Source organism: Alosa pseudoharengus, unplaced genomic scaffold (genome assembly GCF_046254945.1).
Source record: "Alosa pseudoharengus isolate Yale_2024_CS ecotype anadromous, Long Island Sound unplaced genomic scaffold, YU_APseudo_1.1 YU_APseudo_1.1_scf_14, whole genome shotgun sequence".
NCBI lineage: Eukaryota > Metazoa > Chordata > Actinopteri > Clupeiformes > Clupeidae > Alosa > Alosa pseudoharengus.
In genome coordinates, this window is record NW_027468609.1 from 39,359,518 (window position 1) to 39,385,543 (window position 26,026).

The 26,026-nt window shown below is 41.5% G+C and overlaps 1 protein-coding gene and 1 long non-coding RNA gene across 4 annotated transcripts in view; one reads left to right on the top strand and one right to left on the bottom strand.

Moving 5' to 3' along the window:
* Positions 1 to 7,954, top strand: part of dmgdh (dimethylglycine dehydrogenase) — a 200,459-nt gene extending 192,505 nt beyond the window's left edge. For all 3 annotated transcript variants that reach the window (XM_076284921.1, XM_076284920.1, XM_076284919.1), the window contains 3 exons: positions 759 to 818; positions 2,285 to 2,419; positions 7,456 to 7,954. In XM_076284921.1, the coding sequence (XP_076141036.1) occupies positions 759 to 818; positions 2,285 to 2,419; positions 7,456 to 7,668 (408 nt within the window). In that variant the 3' untranslated portion in view covers positions 7,669 to 7,954. The remainder of the gene's footprint in view (positions 1 to 758; positions 819 to 2,284; positions 2,420 to 7,455) is intronic.
* A 6,812-nt stretch (positions 7,955 to 14,766) lies between these two features.
* Positions 14,767 to 16,168, bottom strand: LOC143122603 (uncharacterized). The gene is made up of 3 exons (XR_012986743.1): positions 16,107 to 16,168; positions 15,958 to 16,033; positions 14,767 to 15,876 (listed from the first exon to the last, which is right to left on the bottom strand). It is a non-coding gene; the product is annotated as an uncharacterized LOC143122603 (long non-coding RNA).
* Positions 16,169 to 26,026: the final 9,858 nt, after the last annotated feature.

A 26,026-nucleotide genomic window follows, 5' to 3' on the forward strand; every position in this document is an offset into this window, starting at 1 on the left:
AAAGCTACTAGCAAACAATAGCTAAGTTAGCTAAGTAACATGGTTGGCATAGTTTAGTGTTTACCTTTCCTGCACTGTCTCCACTTTCTACTCTGGCAATACAGCATGCCTCTGCCTGACCAGCTGTGGCAAGAACCACAAGCAGTCAGCAAATTGTGTTTTTATAAAGTAGCCTATTAGCCTACTTTCATGAGAGCCATCAGGAGATATTTGCCTAATATGCTTACATTTCACCCAAATATTATCGAAATATTTTTGTAGCCGCGTTACGGCGGGCATCCGCTTATTATTGATCAGCCCCACGCGTCAATGTCAGACACTAGCCTATTTAGCCTACCTAACAAGGACAGCCCAACACAGCTCACTTTGCTATGATTCGTGACACATTCTAACATCTTATTAACATTAATGTTCCAACTCATCATCAACTCACCTGTTGTTACTGAGGTTAAGTAGTAGTCTACTGTCAAGTGTTTTAAACAGATGGCCACTTTGAATTGTCCTGCTGTTGCTGCTGCTCTCACGATTTGATCAGAACCGTAGGCTACACTTCCTGACTGGGCCAATGGTCATAGATTGAGTGTAGTGCAGGGGGGCAAGCAGGGTGGCCTAGCTTTGACCAGTGGTGGCCATGCCCCCCCCCGGCCACCACGTAGCTCCACCCCTGTACCCACAATGAATTTCCGAGATTAAATAAAGGTTGAATGAATGACATGACCAACTCTTATTTTCTGTTTTAATATTTTGGTCATGTACAGATGAACTGTGACACCAATCCATTTGAAGCTGGTTTGGATTACTTCATCAAGCTGAACAAGGTATTCACACTTAACTACACACTATAATAGTTAAGGGCTGTTCACACTAGGAAAGATTAACTATAAAGATATCTGTAACTATAACGATAAAAGCATCCACACTTACCAACGATAAGAAAAGTCTCTCCCAGTGTTGATGAATGTGATGGCAAAAATTATGGATTCTGACTGGCTGTCAGCTTTTATCGTTCTCAAAAATGCTCTGAAAATGATCCCCAATGATATTGTTATTCATGTTTATGTGTGGACATCTTCATTCATATTAGCTAGAACGATCATTTATTTGCCGTTTTTGTTACAGTTATCGTTCTTGGTGTGAATGCCCCTTTACAGTGAAGCCTCGTCTGGCTTTGGTCACTACTGAAAGTTCCTGCCGATCCCTACCAAGATTTTATGAATGCAATTAGTGGGATTATTTGGGTAGACCTACTTGAAGGGACAATTCATTATCTTAATCTCCCAGACAACTTAATCTAACACTACCGGTCAAAAGTTTTAGAACACCCCAATTTTTCTAGTTTTTTTTATTGCAATTAAAGCAGTTAAAGACTAAGCAATTAAGGTCCAATGAATAGCTTGAAATAGTAAAAAGGTAAGTGCTGAACTGCCAGAGGTTAAAAAAGTGAAAACCCAAAACGGAAAAATAATGTGTATTTCAGAAGTATGAGTACAGTTTCCTTCACCATCAAAAGGCACTCAGAAACCGGGGGAAACTCTGACAGGAAGAGGTCTGGCAGACCCAAAGCTACAACAAAATCAGAAGACAAGTTTTATGAAGACAAGAGTCAACAGCTTGCGTGGTAGGCCATTCACAGGACAACAGCTTCAAGCACAGCCTAATAGTGGTCCTAGTAGGCAAGTCTCAGTTTCAACTGTGAAGAGAAGACTTCGAGTTGCAAGTTTGACAGGTCGAGTTGCAGCAAGAAAGTCATCGCTAAGATGTTAGAATAAGAAAAAGAGGCTTGCCTAGGCCATGAAATATCACCAACGGACTGCTGAAGACTGGAAGAAGGTGATATGGACTGTTGAATCAATAATTCGGTTCATTATGCAGGATTTTTATAAGCCGTAGAGTAGGCGAAATGATGGTTCCTCAGTGTGTGACATCAACTGTCAAACATTGAGGAGGAAGCTTGATGGTCTGGGGCTGTTTTGCTGGATCTGGTCGGTGACTTGTACAGAGTGATAAAGCACCCTGAACCAAAATGGCTATCACACCATTCTGCAGTACCCTCTGGTATGCACATAGTTGGTCAGGGGTTCATCCTACAGCAAGATAATGACCCAAAACATAAGTCCAAGCTATGCCAGAACTACCTTAGGAAAAAAGAACAAGATGGTAAACTTGAAAACATGGAGTGAGCACAGTCTCCAGACTAAAAAATTGGGGTGTTCTAAAACTTTTGACCGGTAGTGTACATACATCTGACATGGACACACTCAAACACATGCTCTTTATCTTCTAGTCTGCAGATTTCATTGGCAAGCAGGCACTTCAGAATATCAAGGCCCAGGGCCTCCAAAGAAAATTAGCCTATCTTACAGTGGACACAGACGACATTGACCCAGAGGGCAATGAAACCATCTGGCACAATGGAAAGGTGAGTAATATGTGAATATTTTACTGTAATCCAACACAATTTACATTACAATACAAGTAGACATGACTTAGTTATTACAAGTAGACATTATGTTTTAGCCTGGAAGCCAGCCTGAATTTACCCCAAAATTTGAGTTTAAGAAATTCGGCCCAGAGTTGCTCCATTGAGTCTCTATGCCCGACCCCGGGGTTTTTGGGCCAATGAAATCAGTAACATTTTCATCCATGTCACCTTAGTGCACTTTAGTTGATTTTGTTAACAACCAAAAGGCTGTCACTAGAGAAGTAAGATATTAGGGGCTGTATTTTGCACACCAGCGCATGGCGTAAAACTCGTTTTCCACCCGCGCAAAGTTTAATTCGGTATTTTGCACGTTTATTTTTTAAACATTGCGCCCAGGGGTGTGGCAATTAACAACCTTGGGAGGGGCCTGGCGCATTGTCTAAAAATCGCTATCGTACACCACATAAAAACCTGGTCAGAAGTCAATGGCGAGTTGTTCATATGCTATTTTAAGAGCGCATGTCAACAGTCATATTGGCAGGTGCACACACCATCCTTCTATCATTCATGAACGCACACCAGTGCACGTCCATGCAAAGCATTACAAATTGCACGATTACAATGGGAAACATAATTAGAATAAAGATATTTCGAAATACTGTACATCTCATGATGAGTAGTTATTCACTATCATTTGCAAATTGGTAATGACGATTAAAAGTGATTAGGGGAGAGGCGAGAGACACGTATGGAGCACAGCTGAAGACGTCACGAGATATAAGCAACTCCACTGCAGGATAAATGTTGTTTTGTTCAGTCATTTGAGCAATATTAGGGTAAGTGTTGCTTTTTCCAGCCTGTTTTCGATGGTAACCCATTGTCAGTCAATAGTGAAAGTAACTGCATATAACTGTCTTCGTTGACTGACACCTTGGTGAAGCCAATGAGTTCAAATAATAGACGAGTGCAAATGCGTGAAGGCTATGCTAGGTAAGGGATAATGTATAGAACGCCGGTCATTATGGGGAAAATAAGTCCCGACAGGGCGAACCGGACCCCGACGCGCCAGCGGAGGGGTCTAGTTTCGCCCTGAAGGGGCTTATTTTCCCATAATGACCGGCGTTCTATACATTATCCTGCTTATTATACGGCTACTTGCCAAAACGAAAAAATAAACTCCATGATATGTCTCTTTTCACTTATTATGACCGCCGCGCAGCCCAAATTTCTGTCAATGATTCCCGGGACACTGAAAGACCGGGGTACACGAAACTTGGTGGGCATGTAACCCCACATGGATAGCATGGAACCATCGTTTTTCGCCCCCCCGCTGGACTGGACCCCCCGAAAGGAGGGTAGGGCAGACACAGTTTTCTGTGAATATCTCGAAAACCGTAGGGTTTCGGAGGACCATTTTTTTTGTATGTTGATCTCAAGGGGCCATGTCAACCCATTCCATAACCACTCATTTCATGTATAGCGCCACCTAGTTAAACACAAAAAAGTAAAAATGAGGTGTTGTAATCGAAGGTATCTGTGCCCTAACATAGTCAAAACTGCACGAAATTGGAAGTGTAGGATCATTATGACACCATCTGTATGCACGCCAAGTTTCGTGGAATTCCGTTCATGGGGGGCCACACAATAAATTAATTTATGTTACTATACACTAACTGGCCTGTAGGTGGCCGGAGACAGTTTTCTGTGAATATCTCGAGAACCGTAGGGCCTACGAGGTCCACCTTTTTTTGGTATGTTGGTCTTAAGGGGGCATGTCAACCCATTCCATTACCACTTATTTCATGTATAGCGCCACCTAGTTAAAAATTAAAAAGCAAAAAATTAGGTGTTTTCATCACAATATCTTTGGCTGACAAGGTCAAAACTGCACGTAATTAAAAGTGTAGGATCATTATGACACCCTCCAAATGCATGCCAAGTTTTGTGTACTTTCGTTCATGGGGGGCCTTAGGGACTGTACGATATTTAGCGGGGGGGGAGGGCCGGTCGCCAGACGATCGGGTTAAACATTTTCTGCCTGGCCCTCCCCCCTGGTCAAATTATTTTTTCCAGGGGCCTCCCCCCGGCTCAAAAAAATTCTCCTAGGCCCTCCCCCCTACGTGAATCAAATAAAACTGGTCGAAAAATGACGTTTACAAGGTTAAAACGGCCAGCAAATGTCATAAGCACACATACACACGGGGCTACAAACCAGTGTTGCGCGGGTTTGGTCACAAGCGGCCCGCGGTCGCCCGATATTTTAATCAACCCGACCGCAACTCGGACCGCGAATATTAATTAGGACAAAATTATACCCGACCCGCTTATTTACAAAATGTGTGCTTTTGGTTATAGCCTGCATGCAGTAGTCCATTTCTGTAAAACAAACTAATTTATTTGCGAAACTTTATGCAGTAGAACTACACGCAGGCATGCAGGACATAATGTTTGCGCAGGAGAGAGAATGAGAATAAGAGCGCAAGCACGCAAGCAACCACCAAGGATTAGAACACTAGGATAAGATTTGGCCATGGACATAGGCTACTTCTTTCGAAAATAGAAATGGGGAGGCAAGGTAGCCTAGGCAAAAGAGATACATTGCTGGTCAAAACGTTAGCGTAAGAACTGGTTTAAAATGCTGAATGAAGCACAAAGCTTTACTAAAGCACATCCACTGTTTAAAGTCACAAACACAATGAACTAAGGTAACTTTTATGCATGCGCGAACCTATACATACCGGTAGATATGGCTGTGTAGTCTGTGCCATAAGATTTATTCCTGCAGGCTGCCCGTTTCGGCTGTCATACTTTTAAATGGCTTCGCAAGAGTAGGCCTACATAGACCATAACTTGTACTACTGTCATCTTCTTTAAGAACTTTTCCCAATATTTCCCATATCGCTTTTCCTGAAGGGGTGTCTTTATTATTTTAACTCGCGTCTTCAGCTTCTTTACTGTTGAATATTTTAAGTAGGCCTATTTGTAGAAAATATATATTTAATTAATTTTAACTGACCCGCCCGCAAATGACCCGAATATCATTAAAATATTTGGTGTATGACCCATAACCGCTGGTGACCTGCATGCGAGGGGAGTTGTGGGAGATTCAGGTAGGGTTGCGACTCGCCCACTCTGTCAAAGAGACGTGAATCATGTTTTGGCCTACAAACCTTTTAAAATATCGAAAACAGATCATTGATCAGGGGGAAAAAATATCATGGATCAGGAAAAAATAATTTTCCTCGGCCCTCCCCCCAGGCCAAAAAAATTCTCCTGGGCCTTCCCCTAAGGCTTAAAAAATTATCTTAGGCCCTCCCCCCCCTGACGACCGGCCCTCCCCCCCCGGTAAATATCGTACAGTCCCTTACAATAAAATAATTTATGTGTACATTTAGTGACGTACACCAACAAGGATTCCTGGGACACTGAAAGACCGGGGTACACAAAACTTGGTGGGCATGTACCCCCACATGGATAGCATGGAACCGTCATTTTTCGTTTTGATCTGTAGCCCCCCCGCTGGACTGGACCCCCCGAAAGGAGGGTAGGGCAGACACAGTTCTCTGTGAATATCTTGAGAACTGTAGGGCCTAGGATGACCATTTTTTTACGTATGTTTGCCTCCAGGGGTCATGTTAACCCATTTAATGTGCACACATGTGCACAAACAGATATACACACACACACACATACATTCACAGTAATCATACGTATGACACATACTCACACAGTAGACATATGTACGCTTGCATGCACAGGCACACACACAAGCACGCACACACACACACACACACACACACACACACACACACCCACACACATAACATAAACATAACACAAACAATCAAGAATTTCTCAGAATTATGAACATGCAAGATGGGGGTGGGGTTGTATAAAATGAATTTTACATGTGAAATCTATGAACTAATCATGTTTTGGTACTTGTTGTCTAGCAGATACCAGTGAGAATTGAGTGTGGATAATGCAATTTAGTGAGACAGTTAGAATCATATAGGCCTTTCAGCGTGATTTCTTTTTGTGGAAAAAATGTGCTGGACTGGGCGGCGGTCATATTTTGTACCGCTCTGCGGTACATCTAGTTTGTTACCGTTTCGTCGTGGCTTTTGCTGAGAAACAAATAGTTCGCAACACACGCTGAACTTGAATCAAACATTCTTTAGAACACAGCTGATCAACCGTCTGCTTTCACTTTTGAATGAAGTTCCAAGCGCAAACTCCGTTGCCATTGACAGCGGTCATTCTTGTTTTCAGAGGTCCTTTCCCAAGAAATAATGACCGCTAGAACTTTCGGAAATCCCATTCAAGTCAATGGAGCATTCTACTTGCATTGTGAAGAGCCGTATAATAAGTTTTAGTAAAGCATGGTTTAAGAATGACTATTTCATACGGTCTCGCAAGCAGCCTCCTTCAAATGCGCCGTTGAATGCCAAAATACCGATGCATTTATTTGACATATCGCGCTTTGCGCCGTTAAAGGGAAAGACAGATGTCATTCTCATTGGTTTAAATGATCTTACGCCCCAAACACACCCATATGACTGATTAAAAAACCTAGGAACACTTTGTTGCGCCATGCGCTCCACGTTTGATAACGAAACCCCTCCCAATGTGAACTGGACATCCTACTAAATTTGAATAGAATTTTGACGAGTGACGATGCACTTTAGAATGTCATGATAGGGCCCTAGGTTTCTGTTAGTACAAGATATCGACAGCTAACTTTAAAAGCTTAACAGTAAACAGCGATTAAGGCATTTGTTGAGAAGAGAGAGGTTTTTGCTGTTTTCGTTAATGGTTGGTTGTCTATTCAATTGTGTGCAGAGGCACTTTTTCCCCTGTATTGGTTAAAACACGCCCCATAATCAAATCCAAATGGCATGTTACCTATACCAGGCAAAGAATGTTTCCTTGCTGTGTGTCAAACCCATCCATTTTGTGTTGTAAGCATCACACTTAACAAGTTCACCTAGAATATTTTGTTGTTCTATGAGTTGTGTTTTGGTCTGGTGCAGGTTGTTGGGAACACAACATCTGGCTGCTACAGCTACACTGCCCAGCAAAGCCTTGCTTTTGGGTATCTACCTATTGCCCTGGCAAATGTGGGACAGAAGGTGGAGGTTGAATTGCTTAACAGGAAGTACCCAGCCATGGTTGTACAGGAGCCACTGGTTCTGACAGAGCCCACCAGGACTCGCCTGCAGAAGAAAACCAAAAGCAGAGTCTAGGACCAGCAGGACCACCCTTGACCCATCAAACCTATTATCTAGCTTGCACAACACCAATATTTTCTATAATTACTCCTGATCCTCAGGTTAACTTCATATATAGGCCCAAAGCCGTAATTATGTTAATCTTCATGTGCGATGTATGGATACACTGCACATTAATGACAATGATATGTAAAATATTTTGACATCTGCTGTTAGTATTTGTCTAGTGGTGTCTTTATACTGTGAGAGTAAAGCTGCTATATTGCATTTAAGTAATAAATAAAAATGCAAAATACTTCCACTCTACGTAAAAATATATTTGTAACTAAAGGGACCTTGTGACAGTGCAGTCAAACAAATGTAATCAAATCAGAGTGAAATATTCCAAATGTAACTCAGTGACTTAGGTGAAAGAATGACTGGCCAATGTACTACTCTACCACAATGGCAAAAGGTCTGTAGAAAGTAAACGGCAAAAGAAACCGCTGGATTTATTTGATTTTATTGTGTACATCAGTTGCACATGAATGAAATGTATATTAAATAAAAAAAATACTGTTCATGGTCACTTCATTTCAATTGCTAGTAAAAATGATTATTATATTATTATATGTTCTAATACACAGTAAAATCCATTGGCAAAACACACCAAATGACATTTATAATTTTGAAATAATTTACTGAAAATATGACAAAATGCAGTACAAAAGAACTACACTGAAAGGGGGCTATGTTTTGTTGAGGAGTCCAATTGCAAAGGGGAAGTTTTTGTATGGCGAGGTCCTGGGCCCCATTTCTAAAAGCATGGTACATGGCATGCATGGTACTTCATCCTCACCAAAGTTGTGGAGAAGATGAAGGCACAACCTCATGATGCCACAACCAAAGGGTCTGAGGGGCTCATCATTCAGTCCAGACACAGATGTACTGTTGTTGCATCTTGTGTTTGCAACCTGCTGAGCCCAGAAATTTGGATGAAAGCAGGAACTGCCAAGAAACCACGCTACATTAAAGTGCATGATAATGTCAAATGAGATTCTGGACGGTCTGTTGCCATTTCATAGATAGATAGATAGATAGATAGATAGATACTTTATTGATCCCCAAGGGGAAATTCACCATCATTCGCCATCACTGGATGTGACACTACCAGTCAGTTCACTGGAATAGGAAAAAAGGACGGTGTGGAAAGTGTTCCAGCAGTGCCTTCATCTTCTCCACAACTTTGGTGAGGATGAAGTACCAAGCCCAGCTATTCTATCCTCAGCAGAACAGTTTGCCTACCTGTTTTAGAAAGTGAAAGCCAATGTGGATACTTTACCACCAACTCAGGATGCCTTGTCTCTGCACCTCATGAGGGCCCACTATCAAACAAAGGTTTGGAAACAGTCACTAGTGACCCATCCACAGTTGCCCTCACCAACCAGTTGTGGTTGGCACATGAAGGATGGAATGCTTGTCCCCCAGCTTTTAACCAAATAACCTGTACAGGCCAGGGGGCTCATTTATAAAGCATTCTTACGCACAGATTTAGACCATGCATACGCTCAAATCCATGCCAATGCTCAGATTTATAAAAACCGTCTTTGACGTGGAAAAGTGCTTATCTCCACGTCAGGTTCAAACTTGACGTACGACCATTTCCTTGTGGTAATGCCGGGGTACTCCAAGTAATCTGAGGTCTAAGTGCGATGCATTTTCAAAATGCCAAGACCAACGATCTCATGTCTTTCTTTGCCATATGCATGATCAATATCAGAAGATTTTTAAAGTCGTTTTTGGACGCAGCTTAATGTTTCATGGTTTGGCATAAAACTGCTAATGAGAACTATAGCCCTCTTAAGAAAGTGAAAAAATGTATACTTACTTATTTCATAATATCTAAAAAAAACACCAAGACCTACGATAGAATGATTGAAACATTCTTACAGGTGATCTAGTATATTTAGGGTTCTCACCAATCTAATATTGACAATAAAATGTCCAATTGCCCTCGTTTAGGAGAGGAAAAGTACATTTGCACCAGGGATGTAGTGGTAAAATAAGAGGTGGGTGAACTATGAATTCTGCAATCTCGATGAGGTGGACTGCGCTATGCGGTATCGGATTTTTAAAAAAGGCATTCAGAACATGTTTGATAATGGTGGAGGTTATTGTACAATATTGGGAATATAGGATAGTATTGGATAATACAGTTTTAAATGTTAAAAGTGAATAAACTCTTTTGAGAGGTGGATAAACTCTAATAAGAGGTGGGTAAACTCTATTTCTGAAATTTCAGAGGTGGATAAACTGCGTTTACTTGCGCTTAGCCTCCACTACATCCTTATTTGCGCTCATAGGCCTATTCCTAGCTCCGTAACAGAAAGGTAATATCTGAATGTAAGCCATATAATGTAGGCTATAGATATTTTATATCCTATAGCCTACACATCCAAGGGACGGAAGTTATCCTCTGAAAGCAGGGCATCTTCATATTTAGTGTTGCGGCGGAGTTGCGTAAAGAGGTGCAGAGCGCGCACCTGTTTGCTTTTTTTGACTGGCAGTGCCCAAGATGGATAATGTAGGCTAAAATATAAAGGTAGGCCTAAAGCAAACAATAAAGGACATTGTTTAAGCCATTGGACATTATTGAAAGAAAACGATCGCAAAGATATAGGCGAACTAGGATACTTTTTCAGCAAAAACATAGCCTATCCTAAAAGAAACGTTTAGGCCTACATGACATATCACACTTATAATTTAGTCCTCTTTTTTTAGGCTAAATCAGCATATTACCCTGGGTCATATTGGAAATGTATAGTAGCCTACTGTACCATAACATACAGGATTATGCTGTAGGCCTAGAGGTTTTTCCTTCATAAGGTAGGCCTTTTTTTTTCTACAAAGTAGGACAATGGACATGGATGCATACGATTTCTTTCCAGAAAGCTTTGCTTGGAAAAAACATAATTAGTTAAGCTATTCGAAATGACGCATATACTGTAGGCTAGTTAACATCAGATGGCATAGGCTAGGCCTATACAATGTTTTCAATATATAATTTTACATAGGCTACAGCTTTTAGGCCATTGATTTCATTAAAACATAATTATGCTAATGATATTGATAAGGGGGTGTTTACAAGGCGGAGACCTAAAACCATCCGGCTGCGCACAAGTTGACGTTCATTTTTGACACTTTTATAAATGAGGCCCCAGGTGCTTGGAGCTGACGATATGTGGATGCAAGGAAAGTGGAAGTCAGTGCAGTACCAGGCAGTGTCTGTCGAAAAAGTGGAATATTTTGTAGTGGGGCATGTGGATGTGCCTGTGCAGCTTGGTGCAAGAATACTCAGGTACTCACATCATTATTATTGAGTTTTGCCACAATATATGCAACTATATTGTTTCAGATTATTTGGCATGATATTGTTTTTCCTGTTTTGTAGATTCGATTTATATTATGCCCTTGGATGCATGCATGCATGTTTATGGTATTCATTATCAAATCAGTAAACTCTTCTTTTGTGCCCCTGACCAGGACTCAGACTGAGCACATGGACATGGAGCCTGGGTGCCTTCTGTTGGCTGCCTACCTGAGTGTCACTGCTTGGATGGGGAAAAACATACCTTTGCCATACGACTATTATATAGTTATTACTACTAACTAGTTACTTACCCCTAACCCTAAAGAAGTGAGAGAGCAGTTATGTTAGGATGGAATTAATAACTATAGTGATATGTTAATTAAATATAATTTGTGTTACAACCTGGTACATTAATGAAGTCAAATAGCACCATAGACCACCATCTACAATTCTACATTTCCACCTTAACATTAAAGTATTATAACTTGTGCAGCATTGCACTCTCTCTCCCTACAAGAGGTTTTGGGATATTATGTTATGTATCCAAGCAGATATTCACTTTGAAAACTGGTTCTCTTTAGGTGGAGGTTGTTTTTTCATGTTCTAGTTCTGTTGTCTCTTACACTGTACAATACATGCTCATTCATACACTTCAGCAGACATCCCATGAGTGTTGGCTTTCATTTGATACCATTTCTATGTATATGGTCCTTGTGGGTGTGGAGATATTCAACATTTATTGTTGCCATGTCGTGTTGAGCAGGAAACCAACAAATTGGCCTGAAATTGCTTGTACATGTCACAAAATTTTTTTAAATATATCAGCTTGACAACCACCCCACATGTAGCAGCCGATAACCGAGGGACCATGACGTTTTTTTTTTTTCTTCAGAAAATTCCACTTTTATTCTCTCAAGTTGTTCTTATATTTGTAAATGAGTGTAAGTTACTTTTCTGTTGAGATTGAACTTCACCTCAAACGTTTTACCTCTGTTCTGATAAATGTACCATACAGTATTTGGATAATATTTAGTTTTGTAAATAGGGACAACAACCCACCCTTTCTTATAGTTATGTAGTTCAAATATTATGTTACCAACATTATGGAAGTGTTATATATTGATACAGTTCAGAGGTGCACAACCCTCAGATTAATTATATCTTGAAATCTCCTGGCTTCTTATTATTATAATTTATAACCTTTTCTTTTTACCTTTTCAGATATAAATGCGGCTCTAACTGCTTAACGTGCAGACTTCTTGAAATAACCGTTGTGTAGGTCTGGTGTTAGACAAGAGAGTTATCATTTTTTTTAAAGTTTATACTTTTTGAGAAATAGGGAATTAAAAATGTTAAAAAGCTAATTTTCCTCCCATAGACTTGAATGGAGGCCGTGATGTCATAATGGCCTAAAGCCAGCTGCTCCCAGAGTAGTTCCCGGGCTAATCAGAACACTGGCACAGGTGTCACCTGTGAATCCAAATGTCTCAGCTTCTTAGCATACAATCTGGCTCTCCCTGAACTACATATCCTGTTTAAGTATAAGTATAAGTATATATACTCTTTTGATCCCGTGAGGGAAATTTGGTCTCTGCATTTATCCCAATCCGTGAATTAGTGAAACACACTGCACACAGTGAACACACAGTGAGGTGAAGCACACACTAATCCCGGCGCAGTGAGCTGCCTGCAACAACAGCGGCGCTCGGGGAGCAGTGAGGGGTTAGGTGCCTTGCTCAAGGGCACTTCCGCCGTGGCCTACCGGTCGGGGTTCGAACCGGCAACCCTCCGGTTTCAAGTCCGAAGCGCTAACCAGTAGGCCACAGCTGCCCCCCGTGTGTTTCCCGTGTGTCAAAATAAAAGTCACAGCCATATCTCATGCTTTGCACATTATATCTCCAGAACGGCTTGACGCATATGCTTAAAATCTGGTACAACTGTTTGTATGGACTCAAAGATGAAGTGAATTGATGTTGGAGGTCAAAGGTCAAGTCCATGAATACTCTGAGCGCGATATCTCAAGAATGCCTTGACATACATGCCTGAAATTTGGTATGAGTGTTTGTATGGACTCAAAGATGAAGTGAATTGATGTTGGAGGTCAAATGTCAAGGTCAAAAACACCTTGAGTGTTATATCTCAAGAACGCCTTGACACACAAGGTTTTTTGGTACGAGGGTTTAGATAGATAGATAGATACTTTATTGATCCCCAGGTGAAATTCAAGGTCTCAGTAGCATACAGACATCACACACACATTCACTAACAGCAGAAAAAAGTAATTAAAAGTATATAATATAAAAACACAACTAAGCAATAAGGGCAGTAGAAGATAAAGAATATACTAAATATACTACAATACAAATTATATTAAATAACACTTAATCTAAATCAATTCTAAAAACAGTATCCACATAGTGGGTGATTAATCAAGAGGCGCTTGCAATGACTGAGGCAGGGACTGAGCCTGTGATTCTCTGTGCATAGTAAGGTAAGGTAAGGTGCTCTGTGTGAGTGAGTGTCATGGTGATGGTGCAAATGAGTAAGTCCAACAGTGCAAGAATAAAGTCTAGAGACCAGCATAAAATAAATATGGACATATCAGCGAGTAGGCAAGGTAATATAAAAAAAAACGATATATATATATATATATATATATATATAACTATATTAAGAAAAGGTATAAGTGTGGCCACAATTCGGCTGTGGCATGGAGGGAGGGTTTGGAGGGGTTATGCATATGTGCTAATATAGCACACAAACAGTGAGGCAGTAAGACAGTGGTAAAAAGTGGCTAGTGGACAGACAGTATCCAAACATGGAGGGGGTGAAGAGGCAGACAGACTATGTAATGCAGAGAAGTCTATCTCTCCTCTTCCCTTAAGTGAAGCATTGAACAGTTCAATAGTCCTGGGGACAAATTACTTCCTCAGTCTGTCTGTTGTGCAAGGCAGTGAGCGAAGTTCCCAGTAATCAGGCTCTTCTGCTTTACCATCAGTGTTGTGCTTGAACGCGTTCATTGAACGATAGTTCATGAACTCGTTCATATTTTGGGCGAACGTGAACTGAACGTACTGTATTACTGCCTGATGAACGTTACTGTGAACGCGTTCATTCTGGTGTCGCACGCTCTCTCAGTTTAACTTCGTTAAATAGGGTGCCAGATTTCTATAGAGCCTTCCAGGCGAAAACCCGGCTAAAACACACCGTAAGCAGGCCTTAATATTGCAGAATGTAGGTCACCATTTCTCAAACTATGAGCCGCGGTCCGCAACGTGGACAATGCTAGTCTGCAGAGTGAAATTATTCCCGGGGCTATTCGCCTTATTCACCCGGCGGCCCTTACGAGTCTGAAGGGTACACTTGCCATTACACCTCAGTCCAGCAGATGGTGGTGGTAATGTACTCCGTTTGCAAACTCCACCACCATCTGCTGGACTGAGGTGTAATGGCAAGTGTACCCCTCAGCCTCGTTATGGCAGCCGGGTGAATAAGGCGAATTGTCTGATAATTTGCTGCGCAATTGATCAAGGAACCGCAGACAGAAAAAGAAAACAAACGTTTCTGCAATTAGTAGGAAATACTTGTTAATTTTGTGTCATCAAACATAGAGGCATATCATTAAGTCGTGGTATGAGCGTTTATTCAATGCATGCCTGTGCACGTCTGCGCGAGAAGCCACTCGATAACGTTGTCAAAAAGCTCCGCTATTTGAAACGACATTTAATAGAACGACCTGGATTTATGCAACTGTGACCGGATCAATCGTGGAGACTGTTTGTGTCGACTACGCCACCCTGGACCTAATGGCCAGGGACCCCAGAACAATACACCAAGTATCCTGATACCAGTTTAGTCATCAATATGCACAGGTTCAAATACAGAAAGGCAGACATGTGAATTCCAATCAAACCAAATGTACATTTATTGAAAGCACTGTTGGGGAGGGGGGTGTGGTGTGATTTGATGCTGGAACTGAAAATAACTGGCAGGGGTTAGAAAAATATATGTTATTATCATGTTCTTATTGTATCTTTTACTGTCGTGTAGGATGCATAACATTAGTTAAGCAGCACAACCAATTTTAACACATCAGCTGGGAATGTTGCACGCACAAAAGATAAAACAGAAAATTATACTGGCTGGCAGGGCTGGATGGGGGGAAGCAGACTATCAGGGAAGGTGTCCACACGTGCACTCTCACTGCAGAAAAGTGTTACACCACTGTCACAGCAAGCCACCACCGACATTCCATAGTACACTCCAAAGTGAAGTTCACAAGCCCGCCACCAGGTGACTAGCTACCCCCCGCCGGAGATAACCCACAGGCCTGCCAACACATAAACTGATCAAAAGAAGCACAGTAACCACAAACACCAGCATGTAGGTTATACAATGTAGAGATGTAAGCTGTGGATGTAAAGCTATTGAACCAGGAGAATAATCCTCACTGCGATAGAGACTAGGCATGCAGATACACTACAAACTCAAAAAAATGGTTACACACGCAAAAGCAAAACAGACCAGCAAACAAAAACAAACAAACCAACCCGCCTAGGAAATCCCGAACAAACACAAAGAGCAGCGCAAACAGGTCACCTACCGCGATGTGGAGGAGCTGTGATGACGTAAACACAAAAGTGAGTGAAAACTAATACTATGGACAAGACAGCAGCGTGACCGCACTAAACAAGCAAACTTGATGAAGCCATGCTACCTGTAACATAAATAGTCAACACTTAGATCTGCAGTGTATCAAATGCCACACAAAAAGCTACAACATTCTGGTTTCATACATACCAACAGTTGTAGTCACTGATTAGCCAGTAGGCCTAAAGAACACTTAAACAGACACGCCGTGCCGTCGTCATAAGCTGCAGGCATACATAAACAAAGAGCAATTAAGACTCCATAAGGCTAATAAAGGGAGATAATAAATATTTTGAAATGCATACCTGCAGGGGAGAGTCAACTAATGCTACGGACAGGTCAGGTTCCATACAGTCACGGCAGAGTAAGGGAGACGCAGAGCTACAGATGGAAAGGGTAAAGTATTAAGACTATGCATGAATAGCTTGACCAATGCAGCGAATTTTAAACGTACCTGGCGATAAGCTCCAGCGTGAAACCCAGGGACAAACCGAGAGAGAGACAGAGAGGACCGACCTACTAGGCTCCTTTATACTATGGCCTAATACCAGGAACTGAATGAATGGATAAGCTACGTGCCTGGCCCGCCCCCTTCGTTAGCAGAGACCAGTGTGTAAGGGAAGCAGGAGGAGACAGACAGAGCCAGAATGCAACTGGCTACACAATTTCCAGAAAAAACAGAGCAAATACTATATAAAACACTCTCTAGCATTAAGTATTAAAGTCAAATTTGAATATAACGTGGCCAAAAGCTATTAATTAGTCTTAGTTAAAGATAGTTAAAGATTTCCAGATCAGTGATTTACACCTATCTGATCCGCCATTTAGGCTACCATTCACAAAAGCTGGTATTGTGTTTCCTGAATCCTTACATTCAGGCATTCAGGCAAGCATATAAATATTCTACCAATGTATGATGCTTGCATGAGGGAAACATCCCAAAACAATGGCACCCATATAATTGCTGTTGTTTTGAGAAGTATTTATCATGCAAGCATCATGTAACCATGCAAAAACAATGAAACTATTGTAGGCCTAATTATATTTTACATTAGTAAAGTACTCTGATGTGCATGTTTTCACAAACTTTTGTGAACAATCTTAGCACTTTAAACATTGACTGTTTTGAAGTGCATGTAATATAGTATAAAAATTTGATTTAATTTGATGGGGGTTGGGAGGAGGGGGTGGGTTCATGTAGGTGACCCCAAAGTATGCCTTGACTGGGCCTCAGGTCAAAGAAGTTTGAGAAAGGCTGATGTAGACGACAAAGCAGCAAGGAGGCGTCGTATGATCATTTAAACAAGTTTTATGACAAGGTCAGTGAGGATGGGAAAAATCATACATTTCTGTGCAAACTTTGCCCGCCGGCTTCCTTTCAAGGTATGTGCAAGCCAATAAAAGAAATCAAAAGACAGTCAAGACAGATTCTCAACCCAAATTAACGTTCTATGGGCTGTGGCAATAATTTTGAAATATAGCAGCTCGCAGGAACATATGAAAAAAAATAACTATGAACTAGTTCATTTTTGGAAAGTGTGAACTTAGTTCAAAATTTTGAATTATGAACTATGAACTGAACTAGTTCATTTAAAAATTTGTGAACTGAACTTTGAACTAGTTCACATAGAAAGTGAACTTTCCCAACACTGTTTACAATAGTGCTGTGGAGTGGATGACACTCATTGTCCATCAGTTTGTTCAGGGTCCTTTTGTCAGATATTGAAGTGATGCACTCCAGTTCAGCTCCCACTACAGAGCCAGCTTTCCTTACCAGCCTGTCAAGTCGCCCCGCATCCTTCTTCTTTGTGCTTCCTCCCCAGCATACCACTGCATAGAAGAGGACGCTGGCAACAACAGACTGGTAGAACATCCTGAGGAGCTTGCTGCACACATTGAAGGACCGCAGCCTCCTCAGGAAGTACAGCCTGCTCTGCCCTTTCTTGTAAAGTGCGTCAGTGTTGGCTGACCAGTCCAGTTTATTGTCCAGGTGGAGACCCAGATACTTGTAGGTGCTTACCACCTCCACATTGACTCCATCAATGGAGACTGGTAGCAGAGGGGCTTAGACCTGCGGAAATCCACCACCATCTCCTTGGTCTTTGAAGTGTTGAGTTGAAGGTGATTGAGTTTGCACCATTGCACAAAGTCCTCCACCCAGGCTCCTGTACTCCTCCTCCTGCTCATTCCTGATACACCCCACAATTGCAGTATCGTCAGAAAACCTCTGCATGTGGCATGACTCGGTGTTGTAGCAGAAGTCAGATGTATACAGGGTGAACAGGACTGGAGAGAGCACCCTGTGCCGCTCCGGTGCTGCTGATCACAGTGTCAGAGAGACAGTTATTCAGTCTGATGAACTGTGGTCGCGTTTACAGTCTTTGTCCAAACGAGCTACACTGAAGCCGGGCAGCTCAACGTTAGAAGTGGGGATATGGCTTGTTAACCACTTCTCCGTCCGTAAAGCATAACAAACTACATTCCCTGTACAACTTCTGGTTTCTTACCAGGGCAGCCAGTTAAGTATAAGTATAAGTATAAGTATAAGTATATATACTCTTTTGATCCCGTGAGGGAAATTTGGTCTCTGCATTTATCCCAATCCGTGAATTAGTGAAACACACTCAGCACACAGGTGAACACACAGTGAGGTGAAGCACACACTAATCCCGGCGCAGTGAGCTGCCTGCAACAACAGCGGCGCTCGGGGAGCAGTGAGGGGTTAAGTGCCTTGCTCAAGGGCACTTCAGCCGTGCCTACTGGTCGGGGTTCGAACCGGCAACCCTCCGGTTACAAGTCCGAAGTGCTAACCAGTAGGCCACGGCTGCCCCTAAGTTCGTCAGTCTTGTTAGCCAGTGAGTTAACGTTTCCCATCACAATCGATGGAACTGAGGGCTTGTATCTCCACTTCTTCTCCCGACGCCTCTTCACTTTAACTCCCGCTCTGCAACCCCGAAAAGCACCACAGTTCCTCTGGGATGTTGACGCGAACACAGACAGCATTCCGTCGTAGTGCGATCAGCTGATTCCTTGTGTACACAAGTTTGCTGCCGCTGGAGCATTGCAATATGTCCGTATCGATAGGATAGAATAAAAACACTCCTCAAAGTGTGTAATCCAAAAAGTCGTGAAGTAAAAAGTAAACAAAAGACGTAGAAAAAAACACAGACACGGAGTTACCTCGACATGCTGCCACTCTTGTCGGCACCGGAACCGGAAAAGGTATAAACCCAAAGATTAAGTGATTCAATGTTTCAATTTTTTTCAGGAATCTCCCACTAAGCCAGCAGCTTTCCACCCACTACTGTAATTCCTCTGGCATTCCAGAATGAGCAGTCATCAACACCAACTGAAAGCCCCGTTTTGCAGGTAGCCTTTTGCATTGCTTACAATTAGGCTTTCTCTGAACTACATTTTCCAAAGGCCAGTCTGTGCATCTCAGACATCTCCCGTGGGCAATAAATAAAAAGTAAAGGCTATGAAAAATATAAAAATGCAAAAAAATCTATTATTATGCTAATTAGCCTTATTATCACCTTATTATACTCTTGACTATGTTTATGGTCCTCTTTGGCAAAGAGTGTGGCCTGACTTCATTGGCAGTGATGCCAGTAACGCGTTACTTAGTAACGCGTTAGTCTATTTTTACCACTTTTTTCAGTAACGAGTAATCTAACGCGCTACTATTTACAAACCAGTAATCAGATTAAAGTTACTTATCTAAGTTACTGTGCGTTACTATTTTTGTCATGTTCCTTAATAAAAAGATATATCCTTTGCTTTCTTCTTGTCTTGGGTATTAATGTCATGTAGAGGCTATGCTCACGTTTTCAGCATGAGGACAATTCACGACACAGCGACACAAACATAAACAACAATGGAGGGAGAGAGAGAGATGCACATTTCATCAGTCATTACTTTGAGTTTGTGTCAGTTAAACATGACAACATTAAGGTACATTGTACATTCTGTGCTAGCGACAAAGTGCTGTCTAGCTAGACATCCCAAGTCTCCCGAAGTTTTGGGAGTCTCCCACATATTGATATCGGCTTCCTGACGCCCACAAATTACATAAAATCTCCCGGAACCTAGAGCGAACAAGAGCACGCAAGCCAGACCGGACTTCGAATCAAAGATTCTAGAATCTTTGCTTCAAATCGCGTGTGCATAGCTTAATGCGCACACAACGGAGAGGGAGAGAGGAGTGTTGCGTTTGTGCCTGAAGCGCATCCAAGACAGAGAGCATCCTGGTCTGTTTTGCTAAATCAACCAATCCGTTTTCAGTGTAAGTGCTTATATCTCTTTTCTCCCAAACATAATTAATCAGTTCAGTCAGTGTATCTAGGAACAGAAGCGTCATGGCAGCGTCAGTGCCCTTCAAAAAGGAAGATTTAAGACCCATTTCACATCAGACTACACAAAAGTGTACCCAATTGTCTTAAAAGATTAAAACATAATGATAATCTTGCACACTGCACTGTTTGTAACAGCAACTTTAGCATTGCTCACGGCGGGTTAAATGATTGCAAAAGACTTGTTGAGGTGAGTTTAACAAGTGTAATTTCATTTGCATATTATTCAGGCCTATAGGCTACAAGATGGCTAGTTGCCAAGGCTACATGAAAAAAAATCTACATATTTTACTATAACAGTTTCTATCAATAGGCCTTCCTTATTTGGTTAGACATTATTGAACAAACATCTGAATTTCAGTATCTAAGTAGGTTAGGTTGGGATGTCTGCTATACATTGCTGTTAAAATGCACTTCCAGTATATTGGGTATTGACAAAACCGTTATCATTTTTATGTTGAGGCGTTGGGGGTGTTGTCGGCAGCTGCTGAAAGTAACTAATAAAGTAACTTGTAATCTAACTTAGTTACTTTTAAAATCAAGTAATCAGTAAAGTAACTAAGTTACTTTTTAAAGGAGTAATCAGTAATCAGTAATCAGATTACTTTTTCAAGGTAACTGTGGCAACACTGTTCATTGGTAAACCTCTTCTTCGTGGTGGGTGGACACATGTTTGGAATTTAAAATCATTGGAGTTCCTTTGAACTAATCACGAACAACCGTAGAAATATCAGTAGAATATCGCTATGTTTAAGTGTAATAAAGTGTGTACATTTATAAATATAAATAGAATACTATGGGTGGGATAGGGGCAAAATGTTCGCCTCCTTGTTGTCCCTGTGAAGGTTGCCATCAACATGGACACCTCAACAGGCACAGGCAAGGAGGCACCGGGGGGGGGGGGGGGGGGGGGGGCGTTGATGGAGGGGTGTGAGGAACCAGTGATGCGCTGAGCAGTTTTCACCATCCTCTGCCGTCCTTTCCAGTCAGAGGCAGAGCAGTTGCCATATCATACTGTGACACAGTTGGTGAGGATGCTCTCAATGGTGCAGCGGTAGAGGTTTAGAAGTTCACCAGGATCTAAGGAGAGAGGTTGTGTTCTTTAGTCTCCAGGAAGAAGAGATGCTGGTGAGCCTTCTTGATCAAGGTAGAGGTGTTGAGGGTCCAAGAGAGGTCCACAGAGATGTGGACACCCAGAAACATGAACTGGTGACATGCTCCACCTCAGTCCTGTTGATGAGGATGGGGCTTTGTGTACAAGCTTTTGACTTCCTGAAGTCCACAATGAGGTCTTTGGTCCTCTTGGTGTTGAGAGTCAGGTTGTTGTCGGTGCTCCGCGATGTTAGGTGCTGGACCTCCTCCCTGCAGGCTGTCTCATTATTGTTGCTGATAAGAGCAATCACCGTAGTGTTGTCTGCAAACTTGACAATGGTGTTAGAGCCATGCACAGGTATGCAGTTGTAGGTGAAGAGGGAGTAAAGGAGGGCTCAGTGTTCAGGGTGAGGGTTGAGTAAGTGAGGTTATCTAATCTAACAGACTGCGGTCTGTTGGTTAGGAAGTCCAGAATCTAGTTTCAGAGGGAGGTATTGATGTCCAGTTCACTGAGTTTGGTGATCAGTTTGGAGGGGATAATGGTGTTGAATGTTGAACTGAAGTCAATGAACAGCATTCTCACATAGGTGTTGCTATTGTCAAGGAGGGACAGGGCAGAGTGAATTGCCGTAAAGATGGCATCCTCTGCTCCTGTTCTGGCAAATTGTCTTGAAGCATTCTATACTGCAAACAAAATCTACCTCTGGGTACAAATAAAGTAACTTAAACTTGAACTTGCACTAGTTATAAAGTTATTCATCTAGCTATTAATTCACAGGACATGCAATCATTTTACTAACACAAATGTTATGAAGAAATATGGGTATTTATGGTAAAGGTACATGAATTATCATGAATTCATGCATGAATTAATTCATGATTTATGCATTACTTCATTCCTTTATATCCTATGAATCATCAGGAATTGACATGAATTCATATACTCTCATTCATGATGACCTCATGTATGAACAACACATCAACTAAAGCATTAGGTGTGATGGGTATATCATTATGATTTATGATTTCTTAAGCATGGTCATCATGATTACATGAATTTTAGGATAATTTCTCATGCATTCATCATGTCTGTGGCCCCTCAAATAAAGTAGTGAATAATGACATGTTTAGAGAACTACAAAGTTATGTTCAAATCAGAATTTGAGCAGTGATGACCACATTTTTGGCAGAAAAATAAAGTCATGACCATGGTTAATACATCATAATTCATATGATGTGCCCACCATACCTAATACTTTAGTAATGTGTTCATGTATGAGGTCACAAATGACAAACTATGAACTCAGTAAATTCCTGATGATTAATTAGATATTAATGAGTGAAGTAATACATAAATCATGAATTAATTAATGTACCCTTACCATAAAATGTTACCAAAATGGGTAAAGGCCTGTGTAACTTACTCCGAGACCAACCCAATTCGCTTCAATTATGTAAATGTAATGTAAATCAGGTTTTATGGCCAAGTATACTTGGGTATACAAGGAATTTGGTCTCTGCATGTATCCCATCCGTGAATTAGTGAACACACAGGTCACATTGAAGCACACATTAACCTGGAGCAGTGAGCTGCCTTGCTACAGTGATGCTCGGGGAGCAGTGAGGGGGCCTTGCTCAAGGGCACTTCAGCCGTGGATGTGGGCATGGGAGACACCACCCACATTTTTCCTACTGGTCGGGGATCGAACCGGAAGACCTAACCAGTAGGCCACAATGTTAAACTTTACATTTCATCACTACACATCTTTCTTGACCCTCAAAAAACATAAGTCTCATTTGTCAAATACCGTGTGCCTGCTCAGTTAACATGGGCATAATACTAGATTTTTTTTCTTTTTTTCACCTGTATCCTTGATCTATTGGCCAAGGAAGATTTCTGTGAACAATATGAATTAATTTACATGGTATAATGACATCCGCCCAATGAAAGTTCCCAAAATCGCTATTTTGGCAACCATTTTGTTTATGCTAATTCAATGGTTATAAACTCAAAATTCAGCTTGGGAACAGGGCTAGTTGGATTCAGCACACCTTAATTATGTTAAAAAGTCTTGTTCCCAACTTTTACTAAAAAATGCCTCTAGGAAGCACATATCTCAAAAATATCACCTGTCTATAAGAAGGAGATCCATTGCATTAATTAGTATTCTGTACAATTTTGTACAGACTGGTTTTTTGATTACCCATTCAACCAGTCTCCTCTTGAACCTAGAGTTTAGAACTAGACTGTTCCCGCACAAGCACAGGCCTTCCCTCGTCGTGCGGGTTACAGAAAAGTGGCGAGCCAGCCAGGAGTTTGGTTCTCTAGTGTTTCCGACCACGTACTTTACCCCACTGACCACACCTTTATATATATATATCGTCGCTGTCCGATGAATACCACGTATCTCCATTTTTTCTGATTTTGAGTTTTTATGACGGATAGAATGTCCAGGTTCATTTCCGTATACAGTATGCTTCATGTATCTAAATGACCAATGAAAAGTTGTGAAATCATGTAATCTGATTTCCAAGTATATCCATTTGGTGTCAAAGCTGTCAATCACGCCGCGTATCTCCCACCCTGTGGCGGCATCTCGCCTGTCTCGTGAAGAAGTTTCGTCTCTGGAAGCATTGGATAGCCGAATAACACTGAGGTAAAGTATAAGCAAAGTTTGTTTTTGACAAATATTCTCAACTTTATTTTATATTCGCAATATATTCACAACTGTTATTTACCATGAAATGGTCTAGACGAAGTAATTGTCACCGAATATTTTTTATTGTTAACCTGGCGGACGCACGTATGATATTGAAGCTCTCCACAAGCTAGTCTAGTTCTCCACAGATTAGCTTGCTTTCTACTAGGTAAATAAACTCGGTGTCATTGATCAGATTCAAGCAAACATAGTTTTTTCTAAATCAAACTGATCAATTATAGCCTGTAATGTTACTGTCATGATTGTCACTAAAACATGCCTCACTCATTCATACCGTATCACCGCTTGCCAGAGGCTGAGAATTTCCAGCACTAGAGTTAGCAGCTTGCTACGTTTTTATTGTGGAGATGTTAACGCACGGATTTCCTAAGTGAAGCTATGTTGACTGGGCATAGCGCTAACTTATATTTTTTCTGATCTGTTTTCTTCCTTCCTTCAGGATGTTTTTCTCTCTAGAGGAGCTATGTCAATTGGTAAACGTTAGGTATGATAGGGTACTTGAGGCGAGGGTCAGCAATGAGGAGGAAGGTGTGTAGGAAATTAGAATTGAGTCAGCCAGACAGTTAAGTCTACATTGTATTCATTACTTTAATGTTAAATGGTTTTCCTCTCTGTCATTCTTAGATTCACTTGAAAGTGACAATTCTAATACAGCTGCCAGTGAGGGTAAGTACTTTAGGCTTAAATGATTTTCTCCCAGTAGCAGCTACCTAACGTTACTATACAGCAACCCAAAGCCTATTGATTTGTTGCACATTAAGATGAAAGCCTGTCACACGTGTTATTCTGGTTCACTTGATCAAGGAAACTCCTTTTGCATTTCCAAGTTCTAACCCATCAAATTGTGTGTGGCTAAATTAAAACATTTTAATCATAGAGAATTCAAAATGTTACTGTACATTTGCTGGTCAAAGCTACTGATGCAAGCTCAGTTATGAATTATTCAAACATTGTAGGCTATTCAGTGTGCTAAATGCATTTTATCTTTATTACTGTTAGATTCTCTGGAAAGTGACAAGGAAAATGACCATGAAAATCATTCCGACAACTGGCAACCCTTCACATCCCCATCCCTGAGGAAGACGTGTGTCAACGTGGCCCCACTCTGTACATCCCCCCAGAAAATTAAAGCTCTCAAGTTCAAGCACCTTCAAGAACTAAAACATGTTTTACCCATGGGCGTAGATTTAGGGTGGGACGCTCATGACTAGTCCTAACCAATATTTTAAGATGACAAAATTGTCCTCACCAATATTTTAGCGAACTCATTTGTGCTTCTGATTATTCCGACAGCCAGCACGACAGTACAAGAAACGTCGTTATTTGATTGGCTCAAAACCCGAGGGGGAGGGGGAAGGGTTATCTGACACGCATGCTGCAAACACTTTGCTTTATTCTTGCACTGGTAGTCAAGCGAGCGGGTGTGTCAACGACAACGGTAAGTTACCAGGGCTGTCTGTCAATACATAGGCCTACCCCATAAAAGGCCAGAGTGGAACATTTTGATATTCCCTTTTCCCTTCAGCATACATACAAACCCCTTTTTGTGGTTTGTAGATCAGCTATGCCACCCAAGAAGAAGAAAGGGGACATAAGAAGCTTTTTCATAAAGCAGAGTGTAAGTAGGCTAAGCAAAATAACCAGCCACACAAGCTAGCAGTGGTAGTGACCAGGCTTTCAAATTATGCAGATTCTATTATGTGGAAAAATAGTATTAACTGGTGATAGCATATGTTACCCAGGATATTGTTAAAGATAAACCTAGCTTCTGTAATCTTTCAACCAAGGTCAGGAGTATTGATTAGGGGTGTGCTGGTCGCATAGAAGTCGCGCTATCACAATAGATCAGGGATATTCAATTAATCTTCAGCGAGGTCCAGTTACGGAAAATTTCCTCAAGCAAAGGTCCAGAGCATCATAATGTTTAGGCTATGTATATGTATGTATGTATAATATATATACAGGGGCGGAGCCAGAGGGGTGGCTCCAGGTGGCACAGGCCACCCTTGAGATTCGATTGGCCACCCCAGGTGCCACCCCAAATCCTAGTGTACGATTGGCCATTAACATGGTGTAAAGCGGGACCTTTCTTGATGCACTAGCAGCGGTGTAAAGTGTCAGACGTCAGAAATGTAAGTGGCAAACACACTTGCCTTTATTGGCCTGCGGCACAATTGAACTGCGGAACGAAAGGTTTCCCCGATCAGGAA